Raw genomic sequence first — 18,054 nt, forward strand, 5'->3', positions numbered from 1 at the left:
GAGCACCAGCGCCGCCTCACTTGGGCCTCCTGATTGTTAATCCCACGCAACTGGCTTCCTCACACTCTTGACAGCACAACTTCCCCACCACGAGGGGAAGTGTCTCCCTTCAGACCTCCCTCAAACCGGGAGCCAAAATAAATCCTTTCTGTCCCAGCAACAGGCAAAGCAGCAAGTATAAACAGGTAAGATGTAGAGAGTAGAATAGACCAAGGATCAGGGTCCAGAAGGCCCCGATCAATAAGGACTGATCAGTGCCAGAAAACATGGGTGGGAGGGGAACTGGTGAGGTTTGACACTGAAGCCGTCCAGATAAAGAGGAGGCCTGCCCCTGGTACCCTAGAGTGGTGTTTTGCCTACACAGTCCAAAGTAGAGGGCATCTCTGACGGTGACGAGACAACGGCATCTTAGCTTCCCATTCGTATCTCCAAGTTCTACTTCTAGCCTCACCTCATTGTATCTCATCCATTAAAATACAGGGTGAATAGCATTCTGTCCTCTGTAGTATGTACCAGAACATCTGCTGGTTTGAAAGTAGCTGCCCCCCACCCCCGGTGTGACTTCACCCCTCCTCCTGTTTAACAGCACCCAAAGCAGACCTAACACATCATAGATCCCTGTGTGGCCGGGGCTTGGTTTACACTCCCCCTGATTACTTGTAGATGGGAAACATATTGAAGGTAGTTTGAGTTATTTAGGTACCAAACAATGTTCTAGGAGGAAATGCTTCAATAAATGTTTGGCTAAAATGTGCTCAATGAAGGATCAGATGGATAAAGGCGTAGAAGGGGCGAAGGGTGGTGGAGAGACAACAAGAGACTCCCTGTCAGGAGGGTGCAGTATCTGTCAAAGTTTTGGCTTACCCCACTGAAGTTTTTAAGTCTGAGAAGTAGAGATGCTGCTGTGCCAGGCTGCAGACCAGGGCAGGGGGGCATGAGAGCCCCGGAGGGAGACACTAGAAAGCCTTCTATTCTGTAGTCTATACCCTGGGGTCAGAGGCCTGAGACACTTTCTTCTCCCTCACCGCTCATTTCTACAGTTCACCCCCTTTCAATTTTCCCAAGACTTCTGAGTCCCGGAGGGCAGGTGGTCAATTGTCCATCCCACCCCCTCCCTCCTCATTCTCATACTAGGTTTTCTTGCCCAGGACACCGTCGCTGAGGAGCCTCTAGTCTGGCAGGCTAGGACCCCCTGGACCATCTTCACCTGGAACATTCTTCACACGTGTGGCTTAAAACACGCAAGGGTGGGGATTGTGGGTTTGTGGCAGCGCCCATCGTGGAATTCAAGCTCCGAGGGAGGAGAGTTTGATGCTAACCTGAGCTACAAAGCATGTTGCTCAACATCCTGGATTACAAAGTGATTTCTTGTTTCAAAAACCAAAACCAAAACCAAATAACAAAATCCAAACAAGGCATGCAAGTATGGTGAAATTCTGGCCCTGGTTCAAGTCCCAGTGGAGGGGCAAAGAGCTCACTCAGAGCAGTGCTGGGCACCTCATTTCTGCTCGGTGTTGGGGCTGCCTCAGCTGGACCGGGCCTTGTACCTGCGGCCGCTACTCAGGCAGGACAGTACAGGCTTGATGTCAGTGCTCCTGAGGAGGCTCCTGTGTGCTCACTGTCCCACGAAGCGGGTCTGTTCTGAGGCTTTAATCCCTGATGGGGAGAGCCCGCCTCTTCGGTGCACGGAGGCAGGGCAGGCGGGCCACACAAGAGCCACACCGCAGGGTGGCGGCTGGGGGCGGGGGAGTTGCCCGGTTCTTTGACCTCCAGGACGCTAAGTAATGAGGTGGCCCACAGGAAGCTCAGCAAACAGCACCTCTCCAGCTGGCAGATTGGTTGGCGACACGTTGTGGGCAGAAGAGTCCTGCCTTCCGGTCATGGAGCACCGCGTGAGAGTCAAGTCTTGGGTAGAAGAGAATCGGGCCTCTTTCCAGCCCCCGGTTTGCAACAAGCTTATGTGAGTCCCCAGCACCCGTGACTACCAGCCAGCCCTTTGCTTATTTCTCTTCCCCTCCCCCTCTTCCTGAACCGTCCCCTCCTCCCCCAGCCCTGCGTTCCCCACACCCAGAAGCGTGCGGAAGAGGGTCTGCTATCCTCTCCGGTGCTCTGGAGGCGCGTGAGGACTGGCTGCTTCAGGTTTCACTACGCCAGGCTGTTCCTCTTTCTGGAGAGGACAGTGGAGATTGTGGCCCTGACTTCCGACACTGGCTGAGTGTCTCTAAGGCTGTGAGAGATGAGGCGGGGCAGGGTGTGACCCTCCGTCCATGACTGAAAGCAATGTTCCAACCCAAAGCCGCTCTAGTACACCTTGGGAAAAGCATGACTTTCAACGCCCCCGGCTAGAACTTAGGGCCTGGAGATAGTCAAACCACACACCTCGACCCTGGCAAACCCTGAAGCCGTGGCGTCAGAGGATCAGCTTCTTTGGATGGTGTGTGTGTGTTTCCATAGCTCAGGCTGGCCTTAACTCACTGTGTAGCTAAGGGTGGGCTTGAACTTCCAGTCTTCTTCTTGCTTCTATCTCCCAAGTGTAAGAAATACAGATGTGTACCACCACACCCTGTTTCTGAGGTGCTGGTGTGGAAATCAGGGCTTCATGAATGCTGGGCAACCTCTTTTCCAAACTGAGCTGCATCCCTAGCCACGAGGATTCTTAATTCAAGGCTCCAGGCCATACCCACAAACACCAGGCCTCCTCTATCTGCAGCACGGACTGAGCTGTTCACACCATGCCATCTCAGACTTCCCTCCATCACCCCTCTCCCCTCCCTCGATTCCACAGCTAAGCCTCTTGTACCACCACCCCACATATGTGTGTCTAAAAGTCATTTCCAATGGGTGGTGTTTCACCCAGACAGCCACAGCGGCTTACCCCTGACAGGAAGATTAGACCAAGTACCTTCACATCATCTCACTGAATTCTCGTAGGAGCCCTCATGGGGTAGGATTTAATAAGTAACCTTCCCAATCACAGAGCTAGTGAGGGGCAGAGTCCACATGCAAGCCCAGGAACAGTTTGACTACAAAGTCCACACACACACACACACACACACACACACACACATGCTTGGTTCCTGCACAATAACCCCATAGCTAACCGTCACGGGCCCTTGGAGCTGTCTTTCTTCTACCACTGCTGTCTCCACTAGTTTGGAAATCTATCGTTTTTGCCCCTTTCTCCTCCTTTATCCCTGTCTGTAGTCTCTCATTCACACTAATCTTCCTCCTTTCAGTCCCACGGCCACTTCTCTGTTTCCATCCACATCAGCCTGGTCAGTGGTGACCAACCTACCTCCAGCCATCCCTCTAGGATCCTGATGTCAATCATCACGACCACAGGCTCCCCCTTTATTCAGTCAGAAGATATCTGCTGAGTATCGCCCGCGGTGCTCTGGACATTGGGAATGTGGCAGACTGACAAAATGCCTCCCCCGTAGAACTGAAATGGTGTTGAGAGGGGATGCCAGTCAATAAGAACACACCTGTGGGGGTGACCCCCCATCAGCAGGAGGTCCGAGTTTTCTTGGTGAGCCTGGGCCATGCATGGTCCTAGCTTCTCTGGTGCTTTGCTAGCATCTGTGGTGTTCCTCAGTTTCAAATGCATGAACCCAGTATTCACTTTCATCTTCACAGACTCTCTCCTGTTGTGAGCCTCCATGTCTAACCACCCCCCCTCACAAAACCTCACCTACATTGCACTCAGAAAATCGGAAGGCAGCTGGAACTGTCCCTCCCTCCTGGTCAGGACTCCTGTTTCTCTCTCCTGTGTCCCATCACACTTGCCCCCTACTATAACACCACGGTACTAGGCCCTGTCAGAGAGGCAGGCTCTGAGTGAGGTTGTGTGTGAACCCTGCTCTCACACGCTACATGAAGATGAAGGGTGGCAACAGCCCTGTTTCCAAATCAGTCCACCTTCTGAGGTCCTGGGGTTAGGACACCAATATCGAAATTTGGAGCAGTGTAGGGATTCAGACTGTAGCATCCCCAGAGAGTTGAGAAGCTGCCGAAGGACTCTGAACACAGGAAAATGGTCTGGCTTGTGCATTCTGACTGGAGACTGTGGTGGGACGAGATATAGTTCACAAGTGGACTTGTTTGAGAACTTTCTGTATGTGCTCTATGTCTCAGTTAAGTCTGTTAATAAAAGGCAAGAAAATAATAGCTGAAGGAATGGGTCCATGGGAAAGGCACTTGATCAAAGCCTGAAGACCTGAATTGACATTCAAAAGTTGTCCTCTGACGTCCACACTTACAGCCTATAAGACCATCACTGAGAGAAGCCAGGGCAGGAACCTGGAGGCAGGAGCCATGGATAGGGTGCTGCTTGTTGGCTTGTTCTCCATGGCTTGCTCAGCATGCTTTCTCATAGATCCGGGACTACCAGCCCAGCCATGGATAGGTGCTGCTTGTTGGCTTGCTCTCCATGGCTTGCTCAGCATGCTTTCTCATAGATCCGGGACTACCAGCCCAGGGATGTCACTACCCATCCCATATCAATCAAGAAAATCATCAGTCATAGGCCGATCTGGCTTTTCTCAATTTTCTCAATTGAGCTTTCCTTTTCTCAAATGACATACAACTACTTAGCACATAAATACATTAAAAAAACAAAAAACACCTATGAAATGAATTAAAGCTGCCTCTCCAGATGAGGAGAGTAAACCCCAGGAAAGTCAACTAACACACCCGAGATTGCCATAAAACTGAGTAGCTCTTAGGAGGCTTGCCTGTGTTTCTGAACCTGTCAGACACAGGTCTCCTTCCCTGCTGGATGTCAGTTTCCTGAGTATAGCCCACAGTGCTGGAGAATCTCACAAGCAGACCGGTTGAGGGCTCCTCTTTGTTCTGCTGTCAGTGAAATCTGAAGCATGGCCCTGTGGCCATAGACAGTGATGCTCCACCATGCTGCTTCTTTGTTGGTCTGAAGACACGCAGACAATTACACACAGAGACTTGTAAATGAATGAGGAATGCAGACACACAATCACACACGGAGACGTGATTGCATGAGGAGCAGCATGGGCATGAGGAAGGCCTGATCTTCTCCCAGATGCATGTAACAGACCTCTTCCTACCCCCTCAGCTCCCTGATTTCCACTCCCCCTTGTCCCCAGGAGCTGATGCAGATCCTGTTCTTGTCTTTCCACTGCAGGCATCAGGAGCAGCTCAAAATCATGTTCGTCGGAGGCCCCAATACCAGGAAGGACTATCACATTGAGGAGGGTGAGGAGGTAGGTCGAGGCTGCTTGCCCTTGCCACCTGCTGCTGCTGGGGGTGTGGGGCGGAGGGGCAGACACTTCCTAGGACTAGAATGAGTGGCCCAGAGAAAAGCAAACATGACTTACAGGAAGGGAAATTGCTGTCATAGAACTGGGGTGCCTGCCTTGTGCCCACTAAACTCTTTTGGGGAGGCTTTGGGGTCTCCACTTTCATGGACACATGGTGGTCTATATTGACGGTCCCTCTCCTTCAAGCTGAATATATATGATTGCTGCCCCTCCCCCATACGAGACACAAACTCTGAGGGATTTTATTTTACTGTGATCCCAGAAGCCAGGTTCTCCCTCTCCTTCATATAAGGAGCAAATTGCCCAAAGACACAAAAAGGTGGAAGGGAAATGGAGGATGGAAACAAGAGAGAAAGGGCATGGGTGGTGCTGAAGGATTTGGGACCAGGTGGGTCCTTTTCACTACTAGAGGGGACAAGTCCTGAGTTACTAGGGCTCCTATGAGTCTGGAGACTGAAGTCTGTGCTTCTCCACTTGCTTACCAAAGCTACATAGAAAAGCACAAGTTGAGTGTGATGGTGCACACCTGTAATCCAAGCACTCAGAAGGGGAGGCAAAGAGGATCAAATGTTCAAGGATAGCCTAGGATGCAAAAATGAGAATTTCTCTTGAAGAGGAGGAGGAAGAAAAGGAGGAGGAGGAGGAGAAAGAGGAGGAAGAAAAGGAAGAGGAAGAGAAGGAGGAGAAGGAGATTGTTGGGAGATTAAACTAAGGAGAAGAAGGAAGAAGAGGAGGAGGAGACCTCTCCTGGGAGACACAGACAGATCCCAGCAGTATATATCAGGATGTGGTGGAAAAGGATCACTGTAAAGTGCCCGTATTTTCTGGAAGACCTGGTTCTGGGGTTTGAATCTCCACCCCCATCACTGACATGCCCCACACCAACCTAAGAGTGCTTACTGTGAACCTTGAGAACTGCTCTGTCAGCACATCCAGAGAGAGAGAGAGAGAAAGAGAGAGAGAGAGAGAGAGAGAGAGAGAGAGAGAGAGAGAGAGTTGGGCACCAGAACAGCAGGCAGAGGGCAATGGGCCTGCAGCAGTGGCGTGAGCTGAGCAAAACAGTTCCACAAACCTTGATCTTCTCCTGGCCATTGAACACCTCCCAGAAAACTGGTTTCCTGTGATGAAAAAAGATTTTAAAAAAAATCTAAAACTACAAAGTGGAGCTGGGTCAGAGCTGAGTGGCGGCAGCGAGAGGCCCAGCTTAGCCTTTCCTGCTGGCCTCCTCAGCCCCATCTCCACTCGACAGTTAGGCTTGCTGTCAGTGTCCAGCCTGCTGTCCCCCGCCTATCCTTCTTCTTTGCCCATGCTCGTCTCTGGGTTCTCTCTGTGCTGCTCAGGTGGATGTGTGTCTGTGCCAGCTGGTTTTTATGTCAACTTGACACAAGTTAGAGTCATTGGAAAGGAGGGAGCCTCAATTGAAATAGGGCCTCCGTAAGGTTTGGCAAGCCAGATCTTTTCTTAATTAGTTGGAGGGCCCAGTCTATTGTGGGTAGTGCCATCCCTGGGCTGGCAGTCCTAGGTTCTAAAAAAAAAAAGAAAAGCAGGCTGAGCAAGCCATGAAGAGCCAGCCAGTAAGCAGCACCCCTCCACAGCCTCTGCACTAGCTCCTGCCTCCAGGTTCCTGCCCTGTTTGAGTCCTGTCCTGACTCTCTTCAGTGATGAAGTAATATGGAAGCATAAGCCAAATGAACCCTTTCCTTCCCAAGTTGCTTTGGTCATGGTGTCTCATCACAACGTCTATAACCCTAAGTAAAACAGTGTCCCTGAGCCCTGGGGACAGCCCATATTGTGATTCATCTGAGCTGGGCTGGCTTCAGTGTGCAGGGACCCTTGGAGGCTGAGGGAAGTCTGGCTGAGGTAGGTTTGTGAGATTTGGACCTACTGTTTGGTAGGAGGGCGGGGTTTGGTACCTCTCCAGTCCCTGGGCGGAGGCTCAGCATCCTCTCTGTCCTTCCCTGTCCCCACCCACAGCTTGAGCAGTCGCTCTGGCTGATGTTTAAAGCATAACTAGCCCTGGCTCGGCTGGGCTGGATTTCCCTCCTGGCTGAGCTCTGGCCTCTGCAACATCCCTTAGGTGCCCTGGACCCACTTACCACTCAGACCCCACTTCATTCTTTCTCTGGCCATTGCCAAGAATGAGGGCAATTGGCTGGGAAGAAGACATTTCTCTGGCTAGATGTGTGACTAAACAGGCCATATCCTGGACCCTCAACCTGCAGTGCTTAGGCCTATAGTTCTGCCTGTGGAAAAAGGCGATGTGTGCAGAGTAGGTACTTAATAGGTGTGGGTCCTTACCTGTCACCGGCTTGTCTGCCAGTGAGGCCTTTCCAGGTCACAGAAGAGAAGCCAGACACAATTTAATATCTGTGTGAGCTGGCACACTTAATCTTCCAGCTAGCCGTAGGCCTCAAACATTTATTTCCCAAGGAGCATAATTCCTTTTGGATTGCCATGGGCTATTTTCTGCTGTCAGGGCTATGGCCTCTGCTGCAGGCCAGGCCCACCCCTCATCACATGGAAGGCCATGGGGCAGGGAGCAAGGCAGAAAAATTCCACTGCTGTCTTCTAGTTTTGATCAATGGCTGTTAATACCTCTTTGTCAGCCTGGAAAAGGCTTGAATCTGGCCCCTTTCCACCCAAGTTTCTCTGATATTTGCAGGGCCTGGAGACCCTAGCCCCTCCCCATAGCTCTGAGGTCCTCTTCTATCATGAAAGGACTCAAGGCTTATACTGAGGACTGAACACACACACACACACACACCACAAGCTCAGTTGCTTCCTATGAAAAACCCAATAGATTTTCCTGATTTGTATTAACATGTAAGGGGTGTGTGTGTGTGTGTGTGTGTGTGTGTGTGTGTGTGTTGTGGGAGATTAAACTAAGAGCCTCATACATACTATAGAATAAACATTCTGCTATGGAGCTGCATCTTCAATCATATGGGTTTACTAATGAAAATACCATTTATTGCAGAAAACATAAAAAGTGTAGAAAGCTTTACCTCCCTCAAAACCATGAACACTGTCACCTATATTACATATGACCCTATGTTATACATGAACTTATGTTACATATGGATCTATGTTATCTATGGACTACTATGTAATTGGAACCTCTGGGGATTGTTTGTTTGTTTGTTTGCTTGCTTGCTTGCTTTGTTTTTTGAGACAAGGTCTCACTCTATAGCCCAGGCTGGCCTCAAACTCAAGGCAATCCTTCTGCCACTTAGAGGCACGAGTCATCATGTCCCGGCTCATGAGGTGCTGACCGAGATTTTAGGATAGAATGGAAAACTTTGTAGGCTCTCCCTAGGGAGAGAGTCCAGCCACCAACTCCAACAACCTAGGCTGCCAACTTCCACAGCCCAATGCCAGAGCACCTCAATGGCTGGAGGAATGTTCACAGGCCCCAGAGCTCACACAGGCTGCCGTCCCAACAGCAGCTCCAGGACTCCCTAGCTTAGGTCAGCTGCTTTGAGCTTCAGCTTTCTTCAGAATGGGGCTAATAATGTTGATGCTGGGGTTGTGAGATTTCTGACATGCGTGAAAGAGGCTAAGTTAAGGAGTATCACGGCTGCATCACGGAATTTTTTAGGGAGCTTCTTACCCAGCCTTCTACATCCCTCCTCCTAGCCAGGCACCTGCTGTTACATCCTGGGTAATCCGATGGATACCTACATGTTCCATTGTGATGCCTTGTATGTCTCCAGCTTTCCTGTCTGTGGCCTGGACTGGGGGTGCAGGGGCCTCAGGACAGGAGTGCTGAGGGTGTTCATAAGGCCTGAGGCCTTCAGGAAGCTTTTCCAGTTTTCTGGTAAGAATCGAGATCCCCGGCAGAAGTTAAGGATCTAAAGGATTGAGCAGGGAGGTCTCTGGGTCTTTGTTTGCCCACAGGTGTTCTACCAGCTGGAGGGAGACATGGTTCTCCGTGTCCTGGAGCAAGGAAAACACCGGGATGTGGTCATACGACAGGGAGAGGTGAGGCTGACCCCAGGGGAAGGAAAGGCATGGAGCATCAGAGCAGAAACCCACCCTGGTTGGTTTTCCTGCTTATCCTCAGGGCTTCCCCTTTTCTGAGCACAGGCCAATGTTCCCTAAGGCCAGAGTGGGATCCAGGGTGGAGAGGCTGGGGGCACTGAGGTCACCTCAAGGAATTGCAGCCTCTCTGGACTCCTGTTCTCTGCTCCTACAGATATTCCTCCTGCCTGCCAGGGTTCCCCACTCCCCCCAGAGGTTTGCCAACACCATGGGACTGGTGATTGAGAGAAGGCGGCTGGAAACAGAGCTCGATGGGCTAAGGTAATGGCTCCTGTCTTGCGGGGCTTGGGTGATCAGAGGGCTACCAGCAGAGGAATATAGCTCAAAAGTATAGCAGGAAGGATCTATGATAGACTCCAGAAAGTACTTCCTGACCACCAAGATACTAGAGCGCTACGCAACAGGAGGTGATGGAGACCCTGGATGTGCTGGCTGACCAAAGAGGGGAGGATGTGTTTGATGATGAAGGGAGGGGATGCTCTTTGTGATTCAGATGAAAACTTCAGCTGCACTTTGCATTTGTGCTGTCTGCAAGCCTGCTAGGAAATTGGTGGTGCAGAGGGGTGATGCAGAAAGGGAGGATGAAGGAACCCAGAAAGCCACGTGTCTTGATATAGGCAAATATTGCTGCAGCTAGCAGCCTGAGCTTGCAGAAGTTCTCCTCGGCCAGTGCTCATACTCGTGTCTCTTCCCCAGATCACGGCAAGCATGGGCATTTGGTCAGGAGTAGCTATGCTGCAGGCACCAGCTAAGGGTTTCTGTGTGGATCTGTATACCCTATATTCCCCCATGATGCTGGGGGCTTACCATCTGCTCTTTTTGTAGCTCTGGGGGCTGAACCTAGGGCCTTGCACATACTAGAACTGTGTTCTGTTAGTTCTGGAGAAGAAACAAGACCCTGGTAAAGCAACTTGCCAGACCTGGCATTGCAGAGAAATACAAAGCCCAGTGTGCATACTGGATCAGCAAGGTGGAAGAACCAGGTCCTAGAGGGTAAAGTCAGACTCCATCCCTCTTCCCTGGGGCTCCACCAGTCTCCAGAGCAGCGGTTGTCAGCACGTGGGTTAGCGCCCTTTCACTGGGGTTGAACAAGCCTTTCACCCTTTCACGGGGGTTGCCTACGATCATAGGAAAACATTGCAATTCACACAGTAGCGAATTACAGTCACGAGGGAGCAATGAAGTAACCTTATGGTTGGGAGTCATCACAACACGAGGATCTGTATTAAAGGGTTGACGTGTTAGGAAGGGTGAGAACCATTGTCCTAGACTGTTGTGTGCTGAAAGAAGAAAGTCCTTGAAGCTCAGAGAGCCAAATAATTTCCTGCTTTTAAAGTTTCAAAGAAAACTCAAATTTCTCAACAAGTTACCAGAATCATATCTTCTGTTATAATGAGCATATTTAAATGCTCATTTTTTTAAATGAGTCAAAATCATACATATTCCCTCTCAAAGACTAGAAACATAACAATTCAAAGTGAGCTAAATTAAAATTACCTGCCAGTGAAGGGAGGATGTTATGGTTTGTGGATTATTTATTCCTCTTATTCCTCCCAAGGAAACAAGTAATTAAAAAGCAGAAACAAAAGTCCTTTGTCATTCTCCTGTTAGACGTGAAGTGACCCTCCTGTGTTCACAGCTCTCCTCATTCTTCAGTCTTACTACATGCATTGCATGTGTTTTAAGTTTTGCTTTGTTTAGTGGAAAGAAAGAAAAAGAAAGAAGGAAAGAAAGAAAGAAAGAAAGAAAGAAAGAAAGAAAGAAAGAAAGAAGTTGATGTTAGAGCCAGCCGTCTGGCTCCATGTGAAGGCGCTGGCTGCCAAGCTTGAGGGCCTGGGTTTCACTCTGGGGATCCACTTGCTGCAAGGAGAGAACTTCGGAAAGTTGTCTTCTGACCTCACAACCCATGTGATGGCATGTGACCACACCTACTAAATAACTAAATGTAAAAAAAAAAAAAATAGTCATGAGGCACCGAAAACTTCCAGTTTGCATAACTGAAGCCACATGCCCATTGGAAAAGTTCACAAGTATTTCTCATCTTGTTAAAAATTCCTACATATATGTATGTATGTATATACACAGTATATATATAATATATATATGTATACACATACACACTGCTGGTGGCTGCACTGTAGTCTACAGCATAATGACCTGTTGGATAGGCAGATGGCTGGCCTTAAATTTTAAAAGGGGTCCCTCTAAGGTGCTCTATGGCGGAGACTCTGGTGAGTTACTGGTGTCCTCAATAACATTTTACAGCAAATTTAATAACGGATTTCTTCTGGCTGCTTTTGACCTTTAATAAAAGCCAGGAACTCAACATTAAAATGCCACCCTGAAGTCCATTCCTGAGGGCACTGCAGCCCCATAATGAAGCTTTCTGGTAGCCAGCTCGGTCCCAGGTTAGAAGCTGCGTGGGTGCACAGTACATCTGCAGCCTCTCCCTGCCTCTCTGGCGAGGGTTGAAGAGCAGACAGAACTGGGCTGGGCTGGAGATGGTGTAGGGATTGGGCATTCTGGGGACAGTTGCTCCCAGCGCCTGCCTTGTGTGCCGGAGTAAGGACCAATGGCACAGCACGGCTCTGCCTGCCCTGGTGTTCCCTGCCCTTGGGGACATGAGCGGCAGGGGTGACTGAAGGCTGCGTGTGCCAGAGGAGGCCAGAGCTGTGCAGCAGAGGTGACCTCTGACCTCTGGGGTGGGGGGGAGGGGGTTGCCCTGGCTGCTGAAGTTCCTGTGTACAATGACCCAGGGCCCAAAGAACACAAAGCAGCACTTCCAGCTGCCGGTCCAAGATTAAGGCTCAGCTTCAAGTTCCCTTTGCTGAAAACAGATACACTTGGATTAAATGTTCTCCAAGCTTCAGTCTTGAGTGCAGCCTGCTCTGCCACGTCTATAGGCTGTGTAATCCCTGATGAGTCGAGTCGTTCTGTTAACTGCTTTGCACACGCCAGGCGTAAGTGTGATCCCTGGGCTGTTCCAACAGAGGTAACAAGTACAGCATAGCTATGCAGTGCCTGGGCTCAGAAAGGGGCCCTCGAGCCGAGCGCAGCCTGCACCAGGCTGCCACAAAGCAATGGAGAGTGAGTTACCTTGACCTCTGGTTTGGCAGGTACTATGTCGGGGACACTGTGGATGTCCTCTTTGAGAAATGGTTCTACTGCAAGGACCTTGGAACGCAGCTGGCCCCCATCATCCAAGAGTAAGTCCCCAGCTGGGCCCCTCCCTTCACTGCCCTTCAGTTTTGTAATGCCCGGTGGTCTGTGGCCATCAGGGGTGGGAGGGGAAAAGAGTCTCCCACCTTAGGGATGGGACAAGCTGCTCTGCACAGTTGGGAGGGAAGTAAGGTAATTAAGTCATGTGAGGATCTATGAATGTGTGCTGGCTCTGTGAATGTGTGTGCATGTGCGTATATGTTCGGATATGTGCATGTGTGTGTGTGTGAGTGTGCGTGTGTGTGTGTGTGCTTGTGTGTGTGTGCGCCTCACTGACATCTTAACAGGAATGCTGACATTCCCCTCCTCTGTTTGTCCCTGCAGGTTCTTCCGCTCTGAGCAGTACCGAACAGGAAAGCCCAACCCTGGTGAGTCCCCTCACCGCTGCATTTTCCTTCCCTTTCTCCCTCACTCCCTTCCTCTAGTGGGATGGGTCCTGACTCAGGGTCCCAGGGACCTCTTCCTGAGTCCTCTGCCCAGTACTTAAGGTACCAAGATGACAACACCAAGTAGCACCCCTATATAGCTACTGTGTCATTAGGTGGCATCCAAGTCCTATATTGGCTATTGAGTTAGGGCTCCTGGGACCTGGCTGTAGGGGCTGGGTGGGCTGGGCCTGGAGGTCATTGCTCAGCAGTGTGTCCTTGTCACAGACCAGCTGCTCAAGGAGCCGCCATTCCCGCTGAGTCCACGGTCCATCATGGAGCCCATGTCACTGAAGGCCTGGCTAGCTGCTCACTCCAGGGAGCTTCGGGCAGGCACATCCCTCAGCCTATTTGGGGACACCTATGAGACGCAGGTAATACGGCTCAAGGCACTCAATATCCATCTATCCAGCACCTGAGAAGTGGGACTCAAGCTCTCTCTCCCTTCCTCCCCCTCCCCCCACATTTATAGAGACTTCATGAGAATGGCCTTGTTCCCTCTCCAGCTCAGCAACAGTGTTGCTGTCACTGGAACTCTCTGGTGGCTCCATGGTCCCAAGGACACTTGGCTTTCAGAGTGGGCGGTTCTTCGCTCATTGGCAGTTCCCTGGGTGCCTGCCACTTACCTACCCTTCCCACTATTTCCCCCCACCCCACCCCCGAGCTTTTGGCACATGGTGCTTGGAAGCTGAAGGGAAAGAGTTTTTGGTGGAGGGCTGGCAAGCTATGTATAGAGAACCTACAAGCTGGCCTTTCGTCCAGCATTCCTACTGCTTTGGGCTTTGCTACACAAAAGATAGCTGAGTTGCTATGAGTAAGTTAACTCGCAGCTGTCAGTCATGCGACAGCTTATTTAATAGAGAAAACATGGAATGTCATAGGAGGATAAAGGAAAAAAGCCAAGGGAGGCTCCTGGAAAAGGAGATGTGCATACAGGCTCTTTTAATTAAAAAAATTTTAGATTCATTTATTTTATTTTATGTTTATCAGTGTGAGTGCATCCATACTTGCCTGGTGCCCTGGAGGCCCAGAAGAGGGCATTGGACCCTCTGGAACAAATGCTTATGAATGACCATATGGGTCCTGGGAACTGAATCTGGGTCCTCTGTGAGAACAAGCCATCTCTCCAGCCTCCAGGCAGAATTGTGAAGCTGGTATGAAGGTTTGCAGGAAGAAGAGAGGGTGGTAGGTGGAGCATTCTAGAGGAGGGAAAACCAAAGATGCCTGAAGGGCTGAAACGGCCCTGCAAACAGCTACAGCTGGCCAGAGCGAGGTGGGGAAGCTAGGGTGGATTGCTAACTGCTCCTCAAACTTTGCTGAGCTAGAGGGAGGGGAGAGGACATGCCCTGGAGTCAGTGGGGTTTCACTTGGGTGCTGAATGAGGGGTCTAGCGCAGCATTTCAAAGCCATCACCCGTCCTTTGTGAGGCTGAGCCAGAGGACAAGGTGTAACAGAGACAGCTATAAGGATGCTGGTGTTCGCGTGTGGCAGCTTTCCAATGGCACAGCCTGTGCAGTTAGAAACAGCCACTGTGAGTCAGTGAGAGAGCTCACTGGGTAAAAGTGCCTACTGTGCAGGCCTGGCAACCCCCGAGTTTGATCACCAGGACCCATATGAAGATGGAAAGAGAACTGGTTCCACGAGTCATCCTCTGATTCACAAGACATGGCATGTATGCCCACATGTACACAACATGTATCCACATATGATGACAATGATGTTGATGGTGAAGAAGAAGAGGAAGAAGAAGAAATAGAAGAAAAGGAGAAAGGGGGAAGAAAGAGAAGGAGCAGGTGGAAGAGAGGAAAAAAAGGAAAGGAAGGAAGGAAGGGAGAATGGAAGGAAGGAAGGAAGGAAGAAAAGATGGAAGGAAGGAAGGAAGGAAGGAAGGAAGGAAGGAAGGAAGGAAGGACAGTAGTTACTCCAGGGCAGAAGGCTTACAGAGGCTTGGACTCCTCTTTTGGTACCAGGGACACCCAAAGCTTATGGAGGGCTGTAATAATGGGACACAAAACCTGAAGCCCCCCTTCCACCCACCACTGCTGTAGGCAATGGCTTCCTCCCAGCCCTTGTCTATCTGCTCTGCTTTTCCACAGCAAATATCCACAGCAAAAAAAAAATTAATCCCTACTTAACAGCCAGCAGGAGCACAGTCCCTCCGTGAACACAGGGCAGACAGGCCTCAGCCTCTAGCTCTTTCTTCTCAGGTCACACTCTGAACAGCTCACAAGAAGGGTGGTGGAGATCCGAGGAGCTGGGGTGGGCATGTCTGTGTGTGAGCTGGTGACGTGCATAAGCAGGGCCCACGTGTGTGATTGTGAATAATGAAGAGGTAGCAGGATGGTGGAGGCAGGGAGGCCTCCCTTTCTGGTCCCTGACAAGTAACGGTTGCCACATGGGGATGAGGCTGTGGCAATGGTCATGTCTTGCCCCTTGAGAGTCATAGTGGTTGAGGACCAGGGTTAGGACCATCTCCCAAATTGGGCAGGATCCCCCCAAAAAACCTTGTTTGGTCTCCCACCAGGTCATCGCCCACGGACAAGGTAGCAGCAAAGGCCCGAAACAGGATGTGGACGTGTGGCTGTGGCAGCTGGCAAGTGGGATCCCAGGACAGGGTGGCACGACTTCTCGTCCATGGACACCATCGGGTTGTTTCTGGACCTCAGGCTCCCACAGAACTCTCATTAAAGCAGGCTTAGAGACCTGGCAGTGCCCGGACCCTCTCTTGCTGTTCTGTTTTGTTTTAGTGGTGTTGGGGCTGGAACTTAGGGCCTCCTGCAAGGCAAGAGCTCTACTGAACCCCCTCACCCCTGCTGTGTGCCCACCCGCACACACACTTTTTCTTAAGACAGGGCTCGCTAAGTTGCTCAGGCTGGCCTGGAGTTCAGTCTCCTCGGCCTCCACTTGACTCTGCTGCCCTTTCACAGGAGGGCTCCTCTAAGGTGACGATGGGAGGACAGTGTGTGAGCCTGGACCCAGATGACAGCCTGCTGGTGCCTGCTGGGACTTCGTGAGTATAGTCAAGGACTCTGAAATGGTGAGGCTGACCCCCTTTCCCTGGCATCCCCGGGCTCTGGCCTGGCCTGATGCTTGCCTATCTGTGTCTTCACAGGTACATGTGGGACCGAGCACAGGGGTGTGTGGCCCTGTCTGTGACACAGGACCCTGCCTGTAAGAGGCCACTGGGCTGACCCTCGTGGGTGGGTGCCCTTTCCAGACAAGCCCTTTCTGCCTCACCGCATCGCATGGACCTCATCACGCATCTCAACAGGCCCCTTGCTTGGTGGTGGGTTCTCGCTGTCACCGACCCTCCTGCCATCGTCAGCACAGGACGCCAGACTCCTAGGGTACCAGTAGCTCCCCTCCCTTCTAACAGCCAGAGGCCTACACTGTTCAGCCAGGTGCACATGTCCCGGGGGCCCAGCAGCGTGACGCTAAGACACCTCTCAATAAAGGCATCCTGCTGATCGAGTGCAATGGCTTGTAGGTGGCAGACCCTGAGTTCCCCTATGATGTGTGGCAGCTGGGGCTTAGGGACGCCAGCGACCACAGGGAGTTGGAGGGCCTGTTGCCATGTGTCACCACCATTTGTGCATTTCTCACTGTGTTTGCAACGCTGACCCACACACGCTCCGGTCCTGCTGTGCTTGTTCAGCCAAGTGCCTCTCTGTCTCTTTCTCTGTGCCCATTCACTCATTTATCTGTTAGCACAACTTAAAAATAACAGTGAAACCCCACTCTGCTGTTTCTTTCTCAGTCACAGAAGCTGTTCATGCTGATGGTGGAAAACAGAAATGCCTAGAACACAGAATTCCCTGCCCCCAGAGCTAACCACTAGTCACAATCTCTTCAAGTGGAGGAATGGGAAAGGGGAGGCACCCGTGGAGAGACAGGCCCAGCCTCCCCGGGCAGCCTGGGCTCAGTGAGGGGCTTCGGTGAGACACTGACAATACCGGGTCTGCATCGGCCTAGGCTTACACGCAGAGCTTCCTCGGAAAAGGGAACTAGAACCCTGTCTCCTTACCCCAGTCTGGCGTCACTGCTCTGACACACTCCACTGGAGAGCAAAGGGGACCCAACTTTGCTGAGGGGGCTTTCTGGCCCTGAGGGATATGACAGCACCCGCCTTCCCACCCTAAAGCCTTTCCTGTAAACAAAGAAGGACTGACTGCCTCGGCACCTCCAAATGTCCACTGCCCAGGGTGGCCTGGCCCCTGCTTGGCTGCACCAGGGCGCTTCCCTGTGCCAGATCTGGGAGGAAAATGTGTCTAGAGATGCTCTAGAGCACAAAAGGGGCAGCTCCCTCTGTCAAGAAGGGACAACTAGGCTTCCTCATTTTCTCCTCACAGCTCTCCAAGAAAGTGACAGCACCTGATTCTGACAGAGGACAATTTTATTAGCATTTAAAAGAAAAACCCCAAAGCAGGCAAGCTGTAAATCTCAGCAGCTGCCATTTGAGTGGGACCAGACATGCAGCCAAATGGCAAAAAGGAAAGGACATGCATGCTTCAGAGTCAGAGTAAGGAAAGCTGGATTTTTAAAGAAAGGTTGCTTAGAACAATGATAGAAATAAGGAGAGGTACACATTCCTGAGGAAAAGCCAATTGCTCTAGGGGGGTGTGAATTCAGGGAAGGAAATGGCATCATCTCATGAAGGGGTGAACTGTTCCTCCTGTCCCCTTAGCATGGCTTACAGAACACCTGCCTTCCTAGCGATGGTCCCTTAGTCCAGGGATTGAATTGCCCAGCTGGAATGCTGGGTCTCCACCCAGGCCAGAGAGTTTATGTCTTGGCCATAAGGAAATAGTTTTCCCTTAATGGACGTTTACTGCTACCATGACACTGATGATAGACTTAGTCCCTGGGTAGGCCCCTCAGGTCTCCGGGCTTCTGGGTCTTTTGTATGAGACCAGATTCCCCCTCCCCAGTTCCCTCTGGAGTTTCAGTCCACACCTGACCTGCTTGAATCATGAAGAAGGCCTCAGGATTAGGGCAGAGGAGGGAGCCATAGCATTGTGGAGGAAAGGGAAAAAGTGGGTGAGAAGGAAGCGCACAGTTTGAAACCAGTTTGCGTG

At 51.1% G+C, this 18,054-nt stretch overlaps 1 protein-coding gene across 4 annotated transcripts; it reads left to right on the forward strand.

Moving 5' to 3' along the window:
* The first annotated feature begins 1,520 nt into the window (after nt 1-1,520).
* Haao (3-hydroxyanthranilate 3,4-dioxygenase) lies at nt 1,521-16,456 on the forward strand. Of its 4 annotated transcripts, XM_060363685.1 has the most exons (11): nt 1,521-1,634; nt 1,801-1,960; nt 5,159-5,237; nt 9,192-9,275; nt 9,490-9,596; nt 12,452-12,541; nt 12,879-12,922; nt 13,208-13,353; nt 15,504-15,572; nt 15,907-15,989; nt 16,092-16,456. In XM_060363685.1, the coding sequence occupies exons 2-11, from the start codon at nt 1,881-1,883 to the stop codon at nt 16,168-16,170; spliced, it is 861 nt and encodes a 286-aa protein (XP_060219668.1). In that variant the 5' UTR covers nt 1,521-1,634; nt 1,801-1,880; the 3' UTR covers nt 16,171-16,456. The 4 variants fall into 4 exon arrangements, with proteins under 4 accessions (XP_060219668.1, XP_060219664.1, XP_021508563.1 ...); XM_060363681.1 differs by lacking the exon at nt 1,521-1,634 and having other exon boundaries at nt 1,750-1,960; nt 15,907-16,016; nt 16,092-16,186; XM_021652888.2 differs by lacking the exon at nt 1,521-1,634 and having other exon boundaries at nt 1,753-1,960.
* The last annotated feature ends 1,598 nt before the right edge of the window (nt 16,457-18,054 follow it).

Source organism: Meriones unguiculatus, chromosome 1 (assembly GCF_030254825.1).
Source record: "Meriones unguiculatus strain TT.TT164.6M chromosome 1, Bangor_MerUng_6.1, whole genome shotgun sequence".
Lineage (NCBI taxonomy): Eukaryota > Metazoa > Chordata > Mammalia > Rodentia > Muridae > Meriones > Meriones unguiculatus.

Coding starts and splice junctions, on each gene's coding strand:
- Haao (XM_021652888.2), top strand. CDS start 1,785: ATGAGGTGGCCCACAGGAAGCTCAGCAAACAGCACCTCTCCAGCTGGC. Junction 1,961..5,158: donor CCGGTTTGCAACAAGCTTAT/GTGAGTCCCCAG, acceptor TTTCCACTGCAG/GCATCAGGAGCAGCTCAAAA. Junction 13,354..15,503: donor GGGACACCTATGAGACGCAG/GTAATACGGCTC, acceptor GTCTCCCACCAG/GTCATCGCCCACGGACAAGG.